A 22,361-nucleotide genomic window follows, 5' to 3' on the forward strand; every position below is an offset into this window, starting at 1 on the left:
TAACCCCGTGAATGTTTGGGCAGACCACTTTGTGAAGTCATGGCGTTTGGTGCCATGGAGGAAATGAACGACAGCTGAGCTCAGCTCATCATGAACTCTCTCCAAACATCTGTTTTTTCCTGAGGAGCAAAAAAACAACCAGCGCTCACAGATTAGTGCTTACAGGGAAGGTCTGATGATCTGTTTTTGGAGAAAGGAAAACAAATCTTAAGTTCCTTGAGAAAACTACGATTCTTTAGGCATTTTGTGGGTTTTTTCTTTCTCTAATTTTATCCTCAGTGCTGCTTATGTTGAAAGTGAAAACACGATTAAGGACTCCGTAAGATCGGTTAGGGAATGCCAGCAGAGGCTCCATCGTTTCTATTCGCCTTCACTTTTCTCTCTGGCATGCATTTCTGACAGGCAGTCATGACAGAGATGCAACAATATGTAAGAAAACCTGTAAATACTCTGGTCCAGCTCAAGTATTTTTGGAGACAATGGACATTTTGTTTCTTTTTTACATAAAACTAGCAGCTGACTTGTGAAAACAAATTCAAGATTACTTTTTTTAATCTACTATCAGTTTCGCAGATGAGTATTTTATTATTCAAAGAGAAAAATCCTCATTTACATTCAGATAGTCACCATAAGTAACCCCTGCATCCTTCTAGACATTAGTTTCTTCACAGGAAATAGTCAAACCTGATAGTTGGAGTAAAAATGGAACTGTGTTCAGAGGAGACATCGAGCAGCTCATCAGCTGACACTGATGTCTCTCCGTTCATGTCAGCAACCTGATCGTTCCTCCACACAGCGACGCCTGTCTGTCTGTCTGTCTGTCTGTGTCGCAGCTGCAGTGATGTCACCTCAATGGGGAGCTGCTGTGTTTGTAAGTGTTTGCACGTCTCCATGACAACAAGCGCCCAACATCTGCATCCTTTTTCTCCGGACATCCTGGAGTTTGTTTCGTTTTTTTATTTTTTTTTGAGTCTTTCGTTTCTGAAGTTCTGTCCTGCTTGTTTGTCGCTGTTTTGGTTTCAGAATAAATTTAAAAACTGCGAAAGGAATTTGTTTGAAACAACATGGCAGCACTGAGACACAATGGCTACTGGACACCTTGTAATTACTTTTTTTTAATTTTTTTTTTAGAAAACATCAACGACTGCATAACTCATAAAAGTGTCAGCTAAAAAATATCCTTCATTCTGTCATCTAAAAGTTATTAATTTGAGTTTTCATTGTTTGGTTGTAAAAGAATTCCCAGTCCGTCACATCTACAAATGCAACATTTTTTGTCTGCTCTTCATTCACAAGGATTTCAATGAAGAAATACTCAAAAATGCAATATTGAGCTTCATGTTCTCTTTATATGTCCTCTATCAGGAGAAAAATGCCACAGGAACACAATAAAAAACACTAAAAACAACAGTATTCAAAGGAGCGGGTCTTTAATGCAAAGCTTGCATTAGCTTTGCAAGTTCAACTTCCAAATCAAAGATCAGCAAAAAGCCAGACTATCCTGTAATGACCAACTTTGAATTAGAAAGACTCTCAGTCTTCTCTTAACACTAGAAGTCCCAGCCTTTTCTGGACCTCTTTTAGCCAAGAAGATGCTAGCTGGCCACTCTGTTGACTAAAATGAGCATCATTTCGTGTGTAAATGTGGCCATTACCTGAAGAATGTGCAGGGGAGTGTGAGGTGGGGGGGTTGCTTGTTTGTATGGGGGAGAGAGGACTGCTAACTGACTGTGTTGAGATGATCGTTGGCAGAGTATTGTTCATGTAGGCTTGTAGGGCGTCACCTGGTTGTAAACAATGGGTGTAAAATTGCACATCTATAGACCCATAGAAGCAGCTTGCTCACAAATAAGAGGTAATTCCTTTTGTGCCGAGGTGGATAAAAACCTCACTGAACATAGCCTATACTTCAGTGGCCCCAGGAAATTTGTGCTGTGTGAACATCCTCCCTAAGGAAGAAAAATGCAGCAAAGACTCTCCACTCGGCAGGCATTGGAAAGTATCCTGAGCAAAGTAAACCCTTGTGACTCGGATGGAGACAACATAGACCTTCAGCCAGATTCAGACTCTGAGCCGTCTGAGTTGTCTTCAGGTTGCATTTCATTTTATGTTGTTTCGAATTTCTTATTTCATTTCAAACAAGAAAATGTTCAGATACAGAGGAGGAGATACTGGACTAGTGTCTGCATGCATTTGTGATATCATTTGTCTTGATCATTGCTCACAATTTGAACTTGTTCACATTGCAGATGAAGAGACTGTACCTCAACCCCCAAAAAAACCTCGTCTGTCGACTGACGGGACAGACACAGCAAAAGATAGCACAGTTTGGCGTGAAGAACAGGTGGGGGAGCGTCTCCATTTCACCCCTATCGAAGCGTACACCGGAGATGGAGAGCCAACAGATAAAGCCAGGAGAAGTATCTCAAGTCGCCTTCAGAGCTTCCTCTGTTTTATCAGTCTTGAAATGCTTCACAGCATTCAAGAATGGACCGTTCAACATGCACAGCAAACAGAGCATGATGATTGGTTCATGGGCCTCCCTGAACTAATGGCATTTGTTGCAATTGTCATCTTGCGGGGGCTTACCAAGGTTCCAGCACTAGGTGACTGCTGGTCAGCAAACCTTGGAAACCCACAGATCATTCGAACCATGTCCCGTGACCGCTTCCAAGGCATCATGTGACACCTACGCTTTGATGACAGGTCCACCCGCAGTGACCGAGCAAAGACTGATAAGTTTGCTGCAATTTCCGATTTGTGGGGATCATTTGTCACCAACTGCATAACATCCTACAACCCTGGTCGACCCGTCATTGTTGGTGAACAGCTTTTCCCGTCAAAGACTTGTTGCCGTTTCCTGCAATATGTTGCAACTAAGCCTGACAAGTTTGGAATCAAGTTTTGGGTGGCTTATGACTTAAAATCCAAGTACATTTGCAACGTCCTCCCATATCTTGGCAAGGACCCCAGTCATCCCGGTGGGGAGCGACTGTCTGAAAATGTTGTGATGAGGCTGATGGAACCATTCTTGGACAAGGGCAGAAACGTTACCACGGACAATTTCTTCACATCGCTGTCACTTTCGCAACAACTGCTTAGCCGGAAGACGACCATCCTCGGCTCAGTCAACAAGACTCGCCGGGAAATTCCACAATCTGCTAGGCAGACAGACCGTGATGAATTCACCACTCAGGTATGTGGCAGGTCTCTCTATGTTTATGTCTTTCTAATTTTTTTGTGAAAGTGCTATGAAAATAAAAACTTTGCATCTTAATTAGGTGTTTTCAACCACTGGTGCCACGCTGACGGTGTACGCGCCCAAAAGGAAGAAGACCGTCTACATTCTTAGCAGCATGCACAGCGTGGTTCAGACTGAGAATAGCACCAAAAGGAAGCCAAACACCGTCGCCCTTTACAACACCACAAAGTGCGGAGTGGATGTGATAGACCAGATGATGCAGGAGTACACTGTCCGCAGAGGAACACGGCGCTGGCCGGTCGCTGTGTTCTATAACATGATTGACATGGCAGCACTGAATGCGCATGTGCTGTACCAAGCATGCACCGGTAGGCAGGAGAGAGGAGTGGACTTCCTGGCAAAGCTTGCAAGAGAGTTGGCTAACTCTCATGTGGATGCAAAGAAGGCACAAAAAGAAGAATTGCTTCGACAACAACCTCCCACACCCGGCCCTGGAAAAAGAGCCACGTGTCAGGTCAGGCACAAGTGTAAGAACAATCATGCCACTGTGCGATGCGTTGACTGCTACAGATACACATGTGGCAAATGCAGAAGAGAGATACCATGGCAGTGCCAGGATTGTGAGTGATGGGTGAAATGTAGTCACTTAAATTTTTGAATTCTTTGCAAATATGTGTAAAAATGTATTCTATGTACTATTTTTTTAATAAAGTAATAAGATCTTTCACCAAAGATGGCAATATAAAAAACAAGTTTCATTGAAGTGATTTAGGATAGCCCCACCAGCATCTGCCTTATTTACATAGGAAAAGCAGTCGTTCACAGTTGATTTAGGAGATTAGCTAAAAGTCTTCCAGCTGATTGTCTGCCCTTTGGGTTTTATAGGTAGAAAGACAAAATGCTCCTTGGGACTTTCAGTGTTAAACAGAAGCCAACTGTCAGAGTGACCAGATCTAAAAGAAACTACAAAATCAAATCAACCAAAACCCCCCATGTGGAAAAATCTTGTTTTAAAACGTTTTTTTGTGTGTGGCATTTTTCTCATGAAAGTTCAGCTCAAAATGAAATTTTTGTGTATGTTTTATTTAAATCACTGTGAATCAGGAGATGACAAAAAAAGCTTATTTGTGGCAGAAAATATGTTGGATGGGTCTCAAGCTCCCTGCTCTGAGCGCTCCGCAATGGAGAGGGGAAGGGGGGGAGGGGTTGCTCCATGCTAATAGTGCCCCCCAGAACTCAGAGGTAAATTTCAGATGAACTACTGTCGCTCTGCAGGAACCATGTCATGAAAACCACACAGGTTTTCTTTTAGTTAAAAGAACACTGGGAATGCTTTGAAAACAGACCAAAAGATGATCAGAGGGTGACTAGATTATCAGAGTTAAAAAATGTTGCTTTAGTAAATAAAACTGGCAATTTCTCTGATACAAATCATTGTGCATTGATGGAGCTGCATGCTTTTGTATCAGAGACACTAAAGGGACATGCACAGAGTGTCATTATCTGCATATTTTCAATAATCACTCCAGACATGTTCACTAAAAAGAGGAAATAAACATCAAAACATATTTCTCAAAGCTCAGTTGTTTTTTCATAACCAACAACATTGCATTTCCTCAACGTTTGCACTAGTTTAAGTTTTTTAACCTTTATGTCTCTGTGGGATTTGTTGGGGTTATTTTCTCCTCCTGTTGGTCCTCCAGCTGCTCCATTATCATAATGATCTCACTGCACAGCTTTTACAGAATGAGTGAGAAAACATGCTGGATAGACAGCAATCTACAGCAAAAAAAAATGTTTTTCCTTACACTGAAAGTGAAGTTTCTGTTTTCATTTAAGCCGTCTTCAGTTCGTCTCCAGAACACGACTCACAAAAATACCAGAACCGTTTGTAAGTCAGTTGGCTGCACACGTTCGTTAAGGAGTCTGAATGAGTCTGGACAGAAACTCCCAGGCAAATTGAATAATTAACCACATGGTAAAAAAAAAAAAATGTAAAACAGGCTTTTGCCTTTAAAGAAAATAATGCAGGTAGAGCTTCATAATGTTAGGAATGCTGATAATGTCCAACATTAAGTTTTATTGCATCATTTTACAACCAATATAATACATTTTTATCTCTTTTCAAACAATCTGCTTGTGTTCCTACATTTATCGTGAATGCTATGATGAACACAGACAGGTTTAATAGCCTTTGTGACCCCTCCCCCTGGAGAGACGATACTTTAGCAATAACTTGGTGAGGTAACGATATTTCACTGTATCCTGCAGGGTCTGTTTCTGGGTTGAATTTCTCAGCAAACAATCATTTCCAGGATGCTGAGGCGAGTTTTTAAAGTCTGGCTGAATGTCAACGCTGATCGCTCACAACGAGCCCAAAGAGTTGTCTGTTTCAAAGCATCACAGGGAGGTGTTGTGAGCGGTGAAGAACAATAAGCCTCTCACCCCTTTTGCACTTAATGTGAGCAGCGTTCAAGTCAAAGTCAAACCGCGTCAGTCACAGAACTAAATGGGTGCAGCTGTTCTGTAATTGTGAAGGACTTTTTTACATTGTGCTTTGTTTGGAGCCCAGTTTAAATATTTTCTTTCACATTTTACACATAGAAACTGCTTAAAACATCAGAGCAATGCTTCAGTTCATCGAATGATGAGTACAATAAACCAAACATAGCAGCAAAGCATGCATATTTAAATTCTAATACAGTTGACATTTTGACCTTCCAAAAACAAAATGAGTAGAGCTGAAGATTGTTGGAGCTGTACATCATTCTTTACCATAAACGGAGAAACTTTGATTTGTTTTAATAATCCCTTTTAAAAAAACTTAAATAAATGTAATGAAACAATTAAATCTGCATATTTAGAATGATCATATTTCTTTACATTTTACTTAGTTGGGTTTTACGGTGCCTCATCTCACAGGTGGGTTATTTAAAAAAAAAAGTATAAATTGGTCTTGAGTCTCAGAAAACAAGATGAGACTGGAGGTTTTTTTTACATAGACGTAGTTGCTATGTGGAGGTTTGTGTTCATCACGGCCTGAGCATCAGATGACGTGAGGCTGCATGAGCTGCCAACGCCATCACCAACAACGCCGTCTCCCTGAATTATCTTTTAGGTTCCGTGGAAAAAAAGCAGTCTGCAACGCTGTCTTCACATAAACCATTGAAAAAATGTGTTCTTTTAAATTAATATGTCACACTGTTGGACTCTGGTTTCCATGGACATCACTTTGTTGGCTCAAATGAGTATTATAGGTGCTGTGGCAGCAGACGATACAGTTTTTCATCTTGTTGCTTTCAGTGAAAAAAAAAACCCTCACATCTGTTCTGAACAAAAATGTCCAAAAAAAAAAAGAGTTCTTGTTGCCTAATTGTGTATTGATTAGTTTCAGTTCCGGAACTCCTAAAATGTGTTTTCTGCACCTAAAGTGACCAACATATTAATAAAATGTGAAAGCTCTGCTTTGCTGAAAACACACTCAACAAAAAAAATTTTCTTAATGCAAAGATAAGGTTACATTTTGGTTGAATAATTCATAATGTCTTGACCGTAAAAAACAATTTCTTTGACTAAGTCGACACTACATTTTAATAAAGTATTTTAAATAAAAAGCACTATTTGGATGTGAAAAAAAGTCAGAGCTTAAAGAATGTTTCATTCATTTGTTTGGAGCCGTGTTTTCATTTTGCGAGCATGAATTGCAGATCAAATTGCCAATTGAAAAATGCATTTTCAAATGACATCATAAAATTACAAAGTGAATTGTTAAATGGGAACTGCATATTACTTTGAATTATGGGTGAAAACATTTTTCTTTTTTTTAGGTAAAGATCATTTTGACCTTCAGAGAATTCCTGCCCTTTTTCAGTTTTTAACCACTAGGTGGCAGAAGACATCAAAACTGTGTCCGACATGTCACATTTAGTCACCAGGTGTAGTTAATTAAAGGACAAAATTAGCTTTAAACACAATATCTTAACTAAAAGAAAACAAACTTTTGCTGACAAACATTTTTAAATACAATAATTGTTACTGAAATAATAAAAAAAACTTTTAACCGTCCAACTTACAAAAGTTTTAACAGAATTGGAGGTGTTTTATATTAAAATATAAATTTACAACTTGAGTACATTTGGTTCAGTCATTGAGGGTTTTCTGACACATATGGTTCTAAGAACCTGTTTTCTGTGGGTTTTAGTTCACAACACTTTTGTAAAGGTAATTCAGAGCCAGGAGGCTCTTTTTGGTTAAATAAATACTATGAAAATGCATAAAACATGTTAAAGCCATAATCATTTATCTTAAATGTTTTTTTTCAACCCTTAAGTCCTCTAAATATCCCCAATATTTGAATGTGTTAGTTTTTACCGTTTAAAAAAAAAAAAAAAAAAAAAGTGTTTTGTTAAAGATTTGTGTTTTTTTTTTTTATAAAAATGGGCAGATATAGTTTTATTCAGTTGAAACGTTTACTACCATCTTGACTGAATGACAAAAACGATTTTTCTTATAATTATTAGTGGCACAGATCCACGTACCTCGCTGGTGAAGACGATGTGGTAGGTCTCATACTGGACCGAAGGTGGCGTCCAAACCAGAGAGACCGACGTCTCTGTGACGTTCTGAGCCTTCAGCTGAGAAACATCTGACATGACTGAAACACAACAATCATTTCTGTCAGGTTTCTATCCACACTTAAAGTCAATGATCTAATCAGCAATGATCAATATCAGGACAACCTTGCAGTTTTGCTGAACCTTTACCTTTCCGGTGCAGCGCATTTTGGGAAATTAAGCAAGACGTTTAAAGGTGATGGGAAAATCATTGGCATTTTAAAAACACAAAATTGAGATAAGACAATGAAAAGATATTAGATATAAATTATAAAGTAAGAAATAAACATAGGAGGAAAGTGGGGAAAAAGCAAAGTAACCATGACAACCACAAAAATTAACAGTAAAGACTAAATAAAGATTAGACCAAAAAAAACTCCAGTAACCCTATAATAAACTACAAATGTACACATTGACTAGAAACAAAAAGTGAAGAAAAAAAGAAAAATCCGCAAAATAACTGCAGATTTCAACAGAGAACAGAAAGAAGCAAAAAATTTGAGATGTTTCCAAACTCTCAAGTGCAGCACAAATCACTTTTTATCCAAAAAAGTTTAAACTATTAAAGGCAAATCCCACTGTACTGTATATTTATGAAATGTAAACTCGTGGTAAACATCATGGTGGTCACTGCAGCCTATCCCTGCTTTGGGAGGGCGGAGTCAGGACACACCTGAGGCCGGCCACCCAACTTCCAGAGCCAGAAACCGAGATGGGCAAATGCTGATCCTTATAGGGCAATTTAAATTCACTGATCAATGTCAAACATGTGTTTCTGATGTGGGAGGAAGCCCCAAGTACAAAAACACACATTTTCCTCAGGTGACAATTTGCCACCATCCATCACAAAAATGTTTTTATTTTCAGATTTTCAACATTGAGGAGTTTTGCTTCCTGGTTTTTCTTAAATGGGCAGGTTTGGAGCCTAATTTGAATTGCAGGAATCATTTACAAAATTTGCACTTTTGGAACCAAAACATGATTCTGACATCCTTTTTTCTCATGTTAGTCATTCAAAGGAACAAATCGACCAATTTAGCAAACCTTTGTCCTCTTTGTGTGGATCCCATCAAAACATCTGCTTTAGCCCATTCAGAGGGATGTATGCATTAATATTTTGGCATCGACCACAATCAAGCAATTTAACATCTGCTCTCTGGAACTGCAACAAAAAATGATCAAGCTGGCCTGCTGGAGTAAAAGTGAAACCGCTCGGATGAGGAGAACAGATTCTGGTGCTATGGTGGAGTCAATAGCATAATGATATTAAATGGTGGGATTTGAGATCAATTTAACACGATTTAGACATTTTAAACCCACGAAAAAAGGATTTTTATTTTTTCAGTCTATTGGAACCACACACCTGATGTTTAACTGGATGTACTGAAGCCGTACTGAGACTGTAATTCACAGATTCATTTTCCAGCGCAGTCTCTCGTAAAAGTAGTGCTGAGGAGCGTGACGCATAGCTCCTGTAAGGGATTACCCACAACATGCCTGCAGAAAAGGGCTGCCTCGACAAAAAAAAAAAAAACTCTGGATCAACTGTTTGAGCAAATCAGAACTGGAAAAATTAAATTTAAAATGCAGGTTATATGCATTAACTGTACAGGAAAATATGTTTAAAAGCAGAGAAGATTTTGGTTAAAGAAATAATTCCCAGTAGTTGCATTTTTGATTGATGGTTAACTCTTGCTAGAATCTTAAAGAGTTTGGATCAAACGTTAAAGTATTTGAAAACGTGGCTAGTGAGTTCAAAAGACTTCTTTTAGTCTGCAAACCAACAGAAAGAAGTTATTTTCATTTTAACATTCTTTTTAATCTTAATCCCTTCATGTCAGAATTTATTCCAGTTATTTTAAAAGAATAATTATTTTATTTTATTTTTTCATTCAAGGTAATGTCAAATGAAGTCCTGGTACGTTGCAAATTAGTGACAGTCGGGGTGAACGGGTAAACATTATAATTCTAAGATTTCTGTGCAATATAACAATAATTGAGTTTTATTTTCCCAAATGACAAAATCTTTGTCTTTTTACTGACTTAGAACTAGGGAATAAAAAAAATCATTTCTGGGATTTATGTTCTGAGAATTTTGTGCAGATTCCACATTTTCAAGAAAAAAGGTGGATTGTTGGAAATTTCTCGCCCACTCTCCTTTTATTCAGTTTCACTTTCATTCAACTCTGTGGGTTTTTACATTTGGGGAAACACTTTGCTCTTCAACACAAACAAATCTGTTTTGAGTTTAGAGGCACTAAAAGTCCCTTCACATGAAGTTTTATGATGTTTTTAGGAGTCCAGCTTTTCTCTTAATAAAACAAACATAAACACCAAAAACAACTGCAATGGAATTAGTAGCCTGAAGGTGAATGACTCCTCACATTTATTAATGTGGAATCTGGCAAGAAGATTAAAAAAACATGGCAAATATTAGAAAAGTGTTTTGGTTCCTGAAATTAAGCAACCCTAAATGCTTCAGATGTTAATGTTTTTCAGAAAAAAAGATATTAAAATATCAAAAGCAAATAGTGAAAAGAAAGGCAAAAAGAAATTCAGAAATAGGTGAAGAAAACTGCAGAAATTTGAGGGATTTAAAAACCATTTGCAAAAAAATAGAAAACGTCATAAGCAACATGTAACTACGGTCAATAGGGAACTGCAGTAAAAAAAAGAGTTTCCTGTATTTCTCCAAAGAGCATTTTTCTTTTTTTAAACTACTTCAACTGTTGGATGACTACAGAGATACGTTATTACTTTTGCTGCGTGATTCGCACCGCACAGGCGTCCAGTTTTAATGGTACGTCAATCTACAGACGCGATCTGAGGTCCTGTGGCGTGATTTGAGATCCAGGCGTGCTGGTCCGGCAGTAGCACCTTTTAGTAGCTGCAAAAATCTAAACTTTGACGAGGTCAACACCGTGCGTCAACCCATTCAGATTGACGAACTTTTCAGTGACACGATAGCAGGTGGAGTTCAAATCCAACATGGAGGATTGATCCAGGCGTTCTCGCCCTGAAATTCTATCCATCAATCTATTTTCTTAATCTGCTTTATCCCTTCCAAACCCAACGGGGTTCTCGGAGCCCAACCCGGTGACTGTTGGGCGAAGGCGAGTACACCGTTGACAGGTCGCCAGTCTGGTGCAGGGCCCCCCATGGGGCTGGAGCTAGCAGGATGGTAGAGCGGCGGCAGCATTCTTAGTTTTATTTTTCCCCTCTCAGGTTAATGCAAGTCTTCAAACTGGCTCACAGAGACACAGAAGTCATTCAGCGATGAGTGAAGCTCACCGTACTGGGAGAGTCTCTGAAGGATCTCATGAACCCAGACGTGGAGACGTGATTACCTTCACTTTTGTAGGGCTCTTTAAAATGGACAAATCTGATTTCTCAACATCATCTGTGTCCTCCATGCATAAGGGGACACAGATACTGATATAAGCATCATTGTGGCGAAAAAAAGGTTGGCATTTAGTTTTTCCCTCACATGTCTGGAGCGTCAAATTTGCTGTCCATCAAACTTGAATTTGTATCACATTTAGTGTGAATGCAGCATTAGTCACATGCGCCTGGATGGGGGTTGACTCATAATGTGGAGGGTCACGCGTAGGATTGTCATGCATGTGGTGAGCATATCATGAAGCAGTCAAAAGGCTAAGGACGTTTCAGGCACTTAGGACGGACAGGTGATGGTTATGCGGTGCCCTTGTGCTACACTTGGGTCTTTAGTCAGGTGTGCGTACTTGCCCCTTTCTGACTGCACAAATGTCACATGTGGGCAGGTAAAAAGTCTGTAAGCCTGTAGGATGCCAGTTAGATATCCACAAAGACTAGGCTCTGATCCTCTAATTATCTAATTTCTAACAGTCAGGCTGCATGCAAGGAGCTCACACTTCACTTTAACAGCGCTGACGATCTCCCTGGGTAGCTGACAGGATTTGGGAAGGGTTGAAATTTTTTTTTACAATCCATATGACAAAAAATCTGCCTACACACTCTTACTCACCCTGGCATTTTGCATGTGTTTGCCAGGACCTGTCGCCTGCAGATAGCCTGTTTGTGACTAAAGCTTTGAGTATCACTTCAGGAAGAAACACTTTTATTGCAAATGGCAGCAAAACCAGATCAAAGCCTTGTGGTACACCACAAATGAGGCAACATAATTACAGCTAAACTGTACTTGATAACAAATTACTGTGTTGGCAGGAATGAAAGTTTTTCTTGTGAACGTCTAAGTGTAACAAGCTTCTGAGATTTTCTGCTCTGTCAATTTCATTTTTTTGCTTTATAACCCAAGAAATAGCAATGAACCCAGAAGGTTGGGAAAAGTCCAAAACTAAAACTGTGAATGCAGTTTCTGTTTCAGAGGTTTCGTTCGCATGTCTCTGACTGGGATGGATGCTGATGGTTTTGACTCACCCGTGTCACAGTTTGGTCCCGTCAAGCCCTTCTCACACTGGCTGCAGTCCTTTCCGGTAAACCCACGTTGGCACAAGCACCTCCCTCTCATGCAGTTTCCCCTGTTGCTGCATTTATTGGGGCAGACTTGGGTGCCGCACTTTGGCCCGATGAAGCCCACAGAGCAAACACACTTTCCGTTCTCACATTTCCCGTTGTTGCTGCAGTTCCCTGGACAAGCTGCTTCTGAGCAATCCGGCCCAGTGAAGTCTTTCTGGCACACGCATTGCCCATCAACACAGCTGCCTCCGTTCTTGCAGTCGTCAGGGCAGGTGGTCTGGGAGCAGTCGGGACCGGTGAATTCGGGGCTGCACTCACACCTGCCGTTCTCACACCGCCCTCGATCACTGCAGCCATTAGGGCAGGTTCTTTCTGAGCAATCCCGCCCAGTGAATCCATCCTCACAAATGCATTGTCCATTGACACAACGCTCCCTGTCGTTGCAGTTTCCCGGACAGGCCATCTCTGAGCAGTTTGCACCGGTAAAGCCACTGTCACACACACATTTACCACTTTCACATCGACCGTGGCCGTTGCAGTCGTTCGGACAGGCCTTTTTGGAGCAATCTGGGCCGGTGAATTCGGGATCGCACACACACCGTCCATTAACGCAGCTCCCCCTGTTGCAGCTTCCAGGACAGGACCTGTCTGCACATCGAGGACCAGTAAAGCCCCTGTCACACACACACTTGCCCTTCTCACACCTTCCCCTTCTGCTGCAGTTGCCGGGGCAGGCGGTCTGGGAGCAGTCGGGACCAGAGAACTCCGGATCACACTCGCACTGTCCTTTCACACACTTCCCCCTGTCGTTGCAGTTTTTTGGGCAGCTGGACTCGCTGCAGTCCGGCCCACTGTGACCCGGAAAGCAGACACACTTGCCGTCCTCACAGCGACCCTGATCGCTGCACTCGTTGGGACATTCGTCACCTTCTGGTTTGATGGAGCAGCCTGCACCTGAAGGAGAAGAGAAGAAGATCCTGCCTTGAGGTAACGATGAAAGAAACTCAAAATAAACAGTGTGGTTTAAATGTTAGTATTCAGACATTTACCCTCAACAGAATTTGATCTTAATAAGCCTAAGCCTCATGGATCACAGCAGACACAGAACAATCAACAGAGTTCATGGTGAACGGCCTTGATAGTGTCATGAAAAATGGTGTTGGAGTCCAAAAAGAAAAGGAACCAGAGGTTTAATGACAGAAACTGGAATAATACATTATTTAAACTTGATGAAAGTGTCTAAATAAAAAGAATAAAAGAAAAGCATGACAAAACCATCATACAAGAAAAAACAAACCAGAAGCTGACCATGGTTAACTGAAACCATTGATTCAGATGTTTAGATGTTGATCTGGCATATCTACAAAAACCTGAAGCAGCTCTGGTGCTTCCTAAGCAACGTCGGATGAGAAAACTGCTCCAATCCAAAATACATGAAACTCCTTTAACCTTTGCTCTCAGAGGTGCAGCAGCTTCCTCCAGCTCCGTCACATTTCTCCCGGAGGTCGGACACCTCCCTCTCCAGCCTCTCCAGGCGTTCTCTCAGGGCTGCAACGTCTGCCTCGCAGCCGCAAGACCCAGACCCAGAAGGAACCAGTTTAATTGTGTGGGTGAGGACCAAAGGAGAACCGGGAGCCAGCGCAACTTCTTTCCCTGTAAAAGACAAAAACTCGGCTCACAAGACGACAAACTTGTGTTTGTGAGGTTGTGCGGATGGAGATGACTCAGTCCTGTACCTTCTCCTTCAGATGAATTTCCATGTGTGACACATCCTTCTGAGATGACAACCTGCAGAAAAACAACCAAAAAGTCAAACCACTTAGAAATCTCCCGTATGTTCCTCTAAAAGTCAACAGAATAAAAAGGAGAAATGGCAAATTTGATTTGGCTAGTTGGCATCATTTTTCCCCAATATGAGCAGAACACAGAAATGTCCTGGAATATGAATCACATGAGGATTTTTCTGTTTCACATCAAACAATCCTCTTTTTCCCTGACGTCGAGTTTTCTCGTCTCCTCTGTTGTGGTTTTTAAATAAACATTGTGTTTTTGTTTGCAATGAAAGTCAGCAATCTGTTTTATAAAGTGAGCCCCTTTCTTGCATAACTAACCTTAATATAGTCCTGCTCATGCTTTGTTGTATGTTGACCTCTGACCTCCGACCCCCTCGTTGCTGATGGAGTCAGAAGTGCCGGGCCAGCCAGGAGGACGAGGGATAGGAGGCAGCGGGTGAGCGGGAGCATGATTGGAGGGGGGGGAGTGTTAGCGGAAGTGATTTAAGTTAACTCTTCAGTTTTTTTGGGCCGTTTGGAGCATCGGGGGCCGGTTCTTCCCAGCGTGTTCAGACCGTCCTCTGAGATGAAAGCATCACAGATGAAAAAACGTGACGGAATTTCCCACCCTGGAAGAAAATTACACATTTAGTCTCAACTAAAGATTCAATGCAGACTCCACTTTAACCACAATTAGGACAAATGGAGACCAATAACTATTTATGGGCCCATCATTGCACTCGTTAACCAATAAACCTAATGAAAAAAAGGCCCATAGTCTGAAAGAGAAGCTCGTCATTCGTAATTAGGTCTTTAAATTCATGGTGTTGAAGCACCAATGGGAATATTTGTTGTTACCCCTCTGATAATTAAAGAAAAGAAAAAGAAAATCAACCAATAAACAAGGTTTGAATAGTTGTCAAGCACAAACATTTGACGACAAACCAACAAAATTAATGTTACAGAGTTTTATATCATCAGGTGCCGAATTATATGTTCTTTTTGTTGGGATTATTTATTTTTATCCTTTTTCTTCCTCAGATGAAAATTGTGCTTTTGGAGTTTTTAACATGTTTTTGTACCATTTTTCTGACATGACATGTATAAAGATAATTCAGATCCAAACGGCATTTCTGAGTATTTCTTTATTCAAATTGTTGTGAATCAGTAGAAGACAAATGTAGTTTGAAAAGGTTTGTGACATAGAAAATATGCTGGACGAGCCACATTCATCCACTGCATCCGCTCAGATACTGCTCTCCATTTTTGTTGCACCAGTAATGTTAGTTTGTGGGTTTGAGGGGCTGTAAACTAGCGGGAAAGTGGGTAAACACAGAGCTACCAGTTACAGGTGACAGGAAGGAGGGCAGAGCCACTCTGCAGAAACTATGTCCTAAAAACAACACAAAGACGAGTAAGAATGCTTCTAAAATAGATCCAAAGATGATCGGAGTGGGACTTTTTCAGCAAGTGTTCTTTTTAATAACTGATAGTTCACCTACTACTAAATCAAAAGCTGATAAAATCATAAAACCCTTACTAATCCAAAGTAATTGATAACAGAAGAAGGTTAATCCTAGTACACATGCGTTTTCTCCAGCACGTCCTCCAACACAGAACAGTAGCCGACCCTCAAACACAAATGATTTATCCTCCAGAGCTTCCTCTGTGAGGTTCAAGGCCAACGCCGGCTAATTCCTGACAGATCCTCCGCTCGTCTCCCAGCGGCGGCAGCAACAGCAGCAGCAGCAGCAGCAGCAGCAGCAGCAGCAGCAGCAACAGCCGCAGGTCTGAATGCAGAAAGCAGCAGCTGAAAGCTCATGACAGCAGGACAGCGGTTTTCTGACTCCTGGAGCAGGGAGGTCAGCTTAAAGGAGGCACGCACACATCATAAATGCCTCCTAAATCATAGAAGTGATGCATGGTGGGAATCTCCAGCTCCTACAAACACAAAACTGTCAATTATTCTGAGTTTCAACCTGGAACATGTTTGTCTTTTGCAGCATTGGTCAGGATTATTAATCATCATAAAAAACAAAACAATTGTAAGTTTCGAGGCACAAACGTGGTAAATGTGGAGTCTGATTGATCTTCACCATCCAGATGTTTTTGAACGTCAAGCTCTTGAGCTCAGACAGTTCAGTTGTGCAGATCACACATCTATCGATGACGTCACCACAGTTCAGATCCAAATGTCTGAGGAATGTGATCAGCCAGGACGCCTAACTCACCAACAACTAGAGTGTGGCGTGAGGCCACCGCATGACAGCAGAGTGTGTGTCACTTACATTATCCTTACAAAAATACTTCACAATACACTTACAGCTCACACAACAATGGTACGTTCCATTTTCATGACTATTTTCATGGCTGTATGAGTCTATCTGCAGCCGGTCCTTTCTAGGGTGGACAACCCAAAAGAAGCTGCAGCACCCGTACGGGTCAACCCCCAAAGGTTTTAGATGCTGCATGGGTCCACCAGAGAGGAACCCCTCTGTCCATTGTCAGAATCTGCTGAATCTCTTTCAGGGTCTTCAGTCAACCCAGTTATTGTAAGGCAAAGGCGGGGTAATCCCTGAACTGTGTTTTTGAGTGAGGGACACTCGCTCAAAATCACACCTGGGGGCAATTTAGAGACACCAATAACCTGTGAACCGTGTTTTTGGACAGTGGGAGGACGCTGGAGAAAACCCAGGCATATACCGGGAGGACATGCAAACTGCTAACCACTACACCACCATGCCGCCTGAGGGTCACAAATGAATCTTAGAATCCATTTAGAATCACAATCAAGCTTAAGTTGCAAAAAAGAAAACTCCTCAAGAAACGTACACATTTCCCCCTAAAAGCCCTCAGCTTCATGTCAAACTGAGAACCAACACTGCTCATCACCAATCAGTCTCAGCAAACGATTTCTGATCTCTTTCAAGTAAATAATTCAGCCCAGACTATGTCGCATGTGACAAAACGTTGGGTGTTTCTGTTCATCTCTGCCTGGGAATCTGGAGCGAGAACAAACAAGAAGACCAAGAAATGAACGTCAGGAGAGGAAACTCAGAGCTGTGCGCCATGACAACAGAAATGAAAAACAGAAGGAAATCATTCTTTACGACCACAAGACTCTCATTAAACAATTAATAAACTAAAAGGCAAAGAAAACAACAATGCAGGTCGCAGGTAGAGAAGAAGAAACAAAGAAGGTGGAAGATTAATTTTAAGTGATTTTTTTTATATGAAACATAAATCTGCAGTAAAAAACATCATCAGGCTGAACTTCATTTGGCTGAACTTTAAAATTATAGACCTGAATTCATTTTATGACAAATATTGAGTATTGAATATTGAGTCAGCTCTGGAACTCACATCCCTCAGGTCTGCGGAACATGAACTCACTCCCGCAGTTCGCTAAAAATCTGAAAACCCACCTCTTCAGACAAGCATGCCCACCCTAATTAATTTTATGATTCCATTGTTTTGTTTGTTTTTAACTAATGTGTTTTTCTTTTAATTGTATTTTATTGTTTTCCATCTGTAAGGCGACCTTTGGTGTCTAGAAAGGCGCCTTATAAATAAAATTCATTATTATTGATTACAGGATCACGATTATTTTACACGGATTACAAGTTTTTAACCCGAATAGAGGGAATAGTTTTAAAGTGACTCATTTTTAATCAGTAAAGGATTGACCTTCAAACGCAACATTTTATAAAATATAAAGAAAATAAATTTAAAAAAACAAAAACAAAGTTCTGATTACAATTTTTTCTAAATTGTTGATATAAAATAGATGCCAGGTTGGAGATTTTTCCTAACATTATGCTCTTTAGGGTAACTGGACTTCACAGATTGATCAATAAAGTTGTCCTGAAGAACAGAATGCTGTGAAAAAATGACACAGATGACCAAGAATCTGTACAGATGTTTTTTTTCCTTCAAAAATGATGAAAGACACCTAAGTTATAGCTACATTTTTAAAATAGAGATTGAAAGTATGTTACTTTCAAATTAAAATAGCGAAATAGCTGCTGGTTTCTGTTGGACATTTATGCTGATTGTACATTTACAGTTAGGTTTTGAGCAAATATTTGCATACTTTATCTTTCCCTGACTTTTCTAAAAATGTAATTTGTCTGAGCAGAAAGAGAGTTAGAGATCTGCCTGAACATTAAAACATCAAACAGTTGAGAAAAAAACGTGTCAGGCAGATTTTTGGACCATGGAAGGGCAACAGAGTTCCCCAGAAAGCAGGAGGAAAAGCCTCCACTTGCTCTTCACCTTCCTTTCCCTTTTTGTTCTATGAGATTTTTTTTCTTCTTCTTCTTCTCAGTGTGTTTGGAGACTAAAATAACTTCACTGGGATTGCCTCCTTAAACACAAACTTGGCAGTCAGCGCTGAAACTTGGCCTAATAACTTGACAGCAATAACAAGGAGCCAAACAGAGAGCAGGTCTGATAAGATGGTTTATAATGTGTTTTTTTTTTGTGGTGCAAATTGTATTTTACACACAAAAGTCATGTTTATATTTAAACAAACCTTGGTCTTATTTTTGCTTTTACTTCATTATTTCTTCATTTAAAACAAAGCCTGCAGGAACAAACGTCTTGAAAATCGACGAAGAGTTGGAGCTTCGTTTATGCCGTCATTTGAAATGCACATGTGCGACTTTCAAAAAGTTTTAACATTTTTAGTCTTTGTCATTAATCTTTAATAATTATTTTTACAGATATTAAAAAAAAAAAACATTAAGGGGGGGAAACTGCACACAAAAGCCGGCCACAGATGTGGAGTACATACTGTAAAAGGAAATGACCAGTACACCCCCAGACCTTTAAGCACATCTGTTTGGACTTCTGGGGGCAGGTTGGAGGGCATTGAAAGAAAACCCGAGCATGAACAATAAACTGCTCCGAGCGCTGCTGAAAATCTATGAAATATGATCCTGAAAAAATAAAAAAACTCCTGATTTAAGGCTGGGGAGTAGTAATATTGAGTTAATGTGTATCATAAAATACTTTCACTGCAACGTTCAAAGGCCAGACTAACAAACTCCATATCAAACCATAAAAGCCTCATTTATGTGGAATCTTTTGCACATTTACTAAGTATGTTTTGCAAAATTTGAATTTTCACTTGTCTTTTTTGGAACAGAACAGCAACACAGGATCATGGTGGAATTCATGTCAAATGCTTTTATTTTTAATTTTTGCAAAACATCCCACATAAAAAACATTTTCACATTGTTATTTATTCAATTTATATCAATCTATAAGAAATCATGCTGATAAATCCTTTAGTTTCTTACAGTAATCAATATTTTTGCTAAAATGTATAAAGAATTTATTTTTGCAATGTCTAGAATATCAAAAAAACATTTTGTTAGAATGGAAGTTAGTTGTTTTTTTAAAAGCATCTCCTTTTATCAATTTAATTTCAATTTTCCTCTTTCCTTTAGGAACCAGTGCTATTTTGATCATAGATTTCTACAACATGCTAAAGAATCATATACTTTCACATCTCAGATTTTACTTAAAACAGATTAGATTTTATTTTTACAGAATTCTTGATCAGTGAGAAATAACAGTAAAGAAATGCTTCCTTCATTCTTTAAATTTGTTGCAGCCTAATTTCTACAAATCCTGTAAAATCTTCCTTTTTGTTTGATCCTAACTCAAGGTGCACCGTTCAATACTTCAAGATGCATAACATTTAAATGATTACTAAGAATTTCGAACATTTGCATTCACATTTATCATTAATTTTGATGAAATTGTGTGGAAACACATCTAACCTGCAGAGCGATGGGATGAGATCTTCCTCCTGCTGCTGATCCAGATGTCAGTCTGCTTGTTTCTGTCCCCGACTGACCAGCAGGAGGAGGGAGATGGACAGAAGAGGAGAAGAGAAGAAAGGAGGAAGGACAGAACGAGGAGGAAGGGAGCAGTAAAATTTCCTCATACTTGAAGAATTCTTTCCCCTCTCTCTCTGCACTCCTTCTTTCTTTCTCTCTGATGTCATTCCTTTTGGGCGGAGGGTTTGCAATGGAAAACATCTGAATTTTTTACGTTTTTGGGGGGGACACAAGGTCTCGGACCCTAAATGGAGCCAAAGGGTTCTCAGTCCTCTGCTGCAGGACATTGGCGATGGAGAGACATCCGTTTTTTATTTTTGTTGGTGAAGGTCTGATTATCCGTCATGTTTGACTGGCTCGCACATTCGTCACTGTAAGTGAAACAGCTCCAGGATCTGACATCATACTTTTAACTTCATTTGAGCTGTCGAGTTCCATCAAATTTGGCATTTTTGATCAAAGAATCTGCTTTTGGATCTGTTCATATTTAATATAGAAAATCTGATTTCAAATAATTTCCACATTTTTACTTAAAATAAAAAAAAAGAACAAAGTTTTAGTTTGGGAGTGTATGATTTAAAAATTTGAGATTAAAAATGCCAAATGTAGTGTTTTGTAATACAATTCCAGCTCCCCAGTTTCTAAAGCAACAAAACAAGCCCCAACCATGGCACTCCCTCCACCTTGCTATACCTTAAATGGATTGTTTTTTTGTGTTTCCTGTAACCTCCAACAGAATCTCAGTGTTTCCTGTAACCTCCAACAGTAGTCACGCTCAGGATGGATCTATCAAGTTGAAAGTTTTTTTCACTGATTTCTTTACATTGACGTGTTCTCCCTACCATGACAAAGGAGGATAAAGGTGAAGAGGATTCCATGTAATCCATGGACACCAGTGAAGATCACAAATAATTGAAGAGAAAAGGTTCAGAGCACCTAAGGCACATTAACGTTGGGATTGGGGTCATCTGGACCCCACAAGACAGCACAAGGGATAAGTGAGACCCCAGAAGAGTCTTTAGATTACAGTTTGATTCCACCTTCATCTTTCTTTATTCTAATGTGTGACCTTGGGCTATTAATGACACAGACATCCATCTATCTGCTGAGAAGAAGTGATGCAATTGGAATCAAAAGCAGACCATGCGCAGCTCCAACCAGTGCTTGTTTATTTATTTTTTCGCATTTGTCCTGCTAACATACATGACTAAAAATATATTTTTATTTTTGATTAATACAATTGTGACATGAGTGCTAAACAATGGACGGTATATTTAAAGCTAAAATTGGAGTGTAAAACAATGCAAAAAATGATAAAAAATACACTAGCATTTTTAGTTCTTTATAAGAGATCGTGAATTTAGTTTAGAAAAATAAATGGGCAGAATTCACAACGCATTGCTCATTGAGCTGAACACCTTGTTAACTGGCCTCTTTACAGGGTTTCAGAATAACACACAGTGGATTCATTGAATTTATTTAATCATGTAACTGATAATTACTGAAAAGTCCAAGCTCAAACTGAAACACTGGCTCAGGGTGGAAGCAGTTAAAGCCTTTTATGAGTCCGCGTTGTGCATGACTGGTCTGCAGAGAAAAAACCACCAGCTTTACAAAAAAAAACAACAACAACACACATATGTGATTTGTTAACAACTGCAAGACTGTGCCTCCTGATTGTAAAAATGTTTACAGAGTGATGAGATCAGAACAGATCATTTGGGTTTAGAGTACTAGCATTGAGTTTCACAGGAAAGCAGTGTGGTCCAGCATCTGAATGCAGTCACCTGGAGGAGGTAGTATCAGGGTTTGGGCCGGTTCCATTAGACGAGACGTTTCTGAGTCATCATGTACTTCCTTGGGCTAACAAGGCAGTTTGACACAAAAGTCCTTCAAATCGTTTTTGATGACTGACAGACAACAAAATATATTTTTTCAGGTTTTTCACAAATGAAATCTTTTAAGATTTTTCTCCAACTTAGGTAAACAACATATCAACCCAAATGTTTGTGGCATCTCCTTTGTGCGGATTAGGGTAAATTTTATTGCATGGAACCTGGTTTTCACTGGAAGTTCAGGTTCGTCTTTGCCTCCAATCGTGTTTCCTCGATATTGGCGATAACTGCTTGGACTGTTGTCACAGCTGTGGTTCCAGCAGTTTAGCAGACTTTTTATTTGTTGCTCTGATGCAACAAAGCATGTCAATGTGAGAACATTTTACTAAACTACCTGCTTTGGTTGTGTCATGTTTCTATTTTGGATCCTTTTTTTTTAATGTTTCCTCTTCAAACATCATCTTTTCATGTGAGTTTTTGCTTGGCAGCAGACAGACAGTGTGACTTTGTTAAATTTCATGTTTTTCTATCCTTAAGTCAACTTTCTTCATTTGAAGCTCATCTTTTTGTGTATTTTTAACGTTTTTCTTGCACGGATTTTTTAAATAAATGACCTCTTTTAATAATAGATG

At 39.7% G+C, this 22,361-nt stretch overlaps 2 protein-coding genes across 4 annotated transcripts in view; one reads left to right on the top strand and one right to left on the bottom strand.

The window, feature by feature from the left end:
- LOC101155444 (tenascin) overlaps positions 1–19,958 on the bottom strand; it is a 36,412-nt gene extending 16,454 nt beyond the window's left edge. The window contains exons 1-6 of one of the 2 annotated variants that reach the window (XM_020706936.2): positions 19,835–19,958; positions 14,385–14,674; positions 14,010–14,061; positions 13,723–13,926; positions 12,235–13,227; positions 7,741–7,856 (exon numbers count right to left, since the gene is read on the bottom strand). In XM_020706936.2, coding sequence (XP_020562595.1) covers positions 7,741–7,856; positions 12,235–13,227; positions 13,723–13,926; positions 14,010–14,061; positions 14,385–14,516 — 1,497 coding nt within the window. In that variant the 5' untranslated portion in view covers positions 14,517–14,674; positions 19,835–19,958. The remainder of the gene's footprint in view (positions 1–7,740; positions 7,857–12,234; positions 13,228–13,722; positions 13,927–14,009; positions 14,062–14,384; positions 14,675–19,834) is intronic. The other variant, XM_011480918.3, reaches the window with a different exon arrangement.
- On the top strand, positions 1,928–3,892 carry LOC111948254. Of its 2 annotated transcripts, XM_023960333.1 has the most exons (3): positions 1,928–2,092; positions 2,250–3,196; positions 3,282–3,892. In XM_023960333.1, exons 2-3 carry the CDS (start codon positions 3,011–3,013, stop codon positions 3,828–3,830), a joined length of 735 nt encoding a protein of 244 aa, XP_023816101.1. In that variant the 5' UTR covers positions 1,928–2,092; positions 2,250–3,010; the 3' UTR covers positions 3,831–3,892. The 2 variants fall into 2 exon arrangements, with proteins under 2 accessions (XP_023816101.1, XP_023816102.1); XM_023960334.1 differs by lacking the exon at positions 1,928–2,092 and having other exon boundaries at positions 2,142–3,196.
- Positions 19,959–22,361: the final 2,403 nt, after the last annotated feature.

Source organism: Oryzias latipes, chromosome 11 (genome assembly GCF_002234675.1).
Source record: "Oryzias latipes chromosome 11, ASM223467v1".
Lineage (NCBI taxonomy): Eukaryota > Metazoa > Chordata > Actinopteri > Beloniformes > Adrianichthyidae > Oryzias > Oryzias latipes.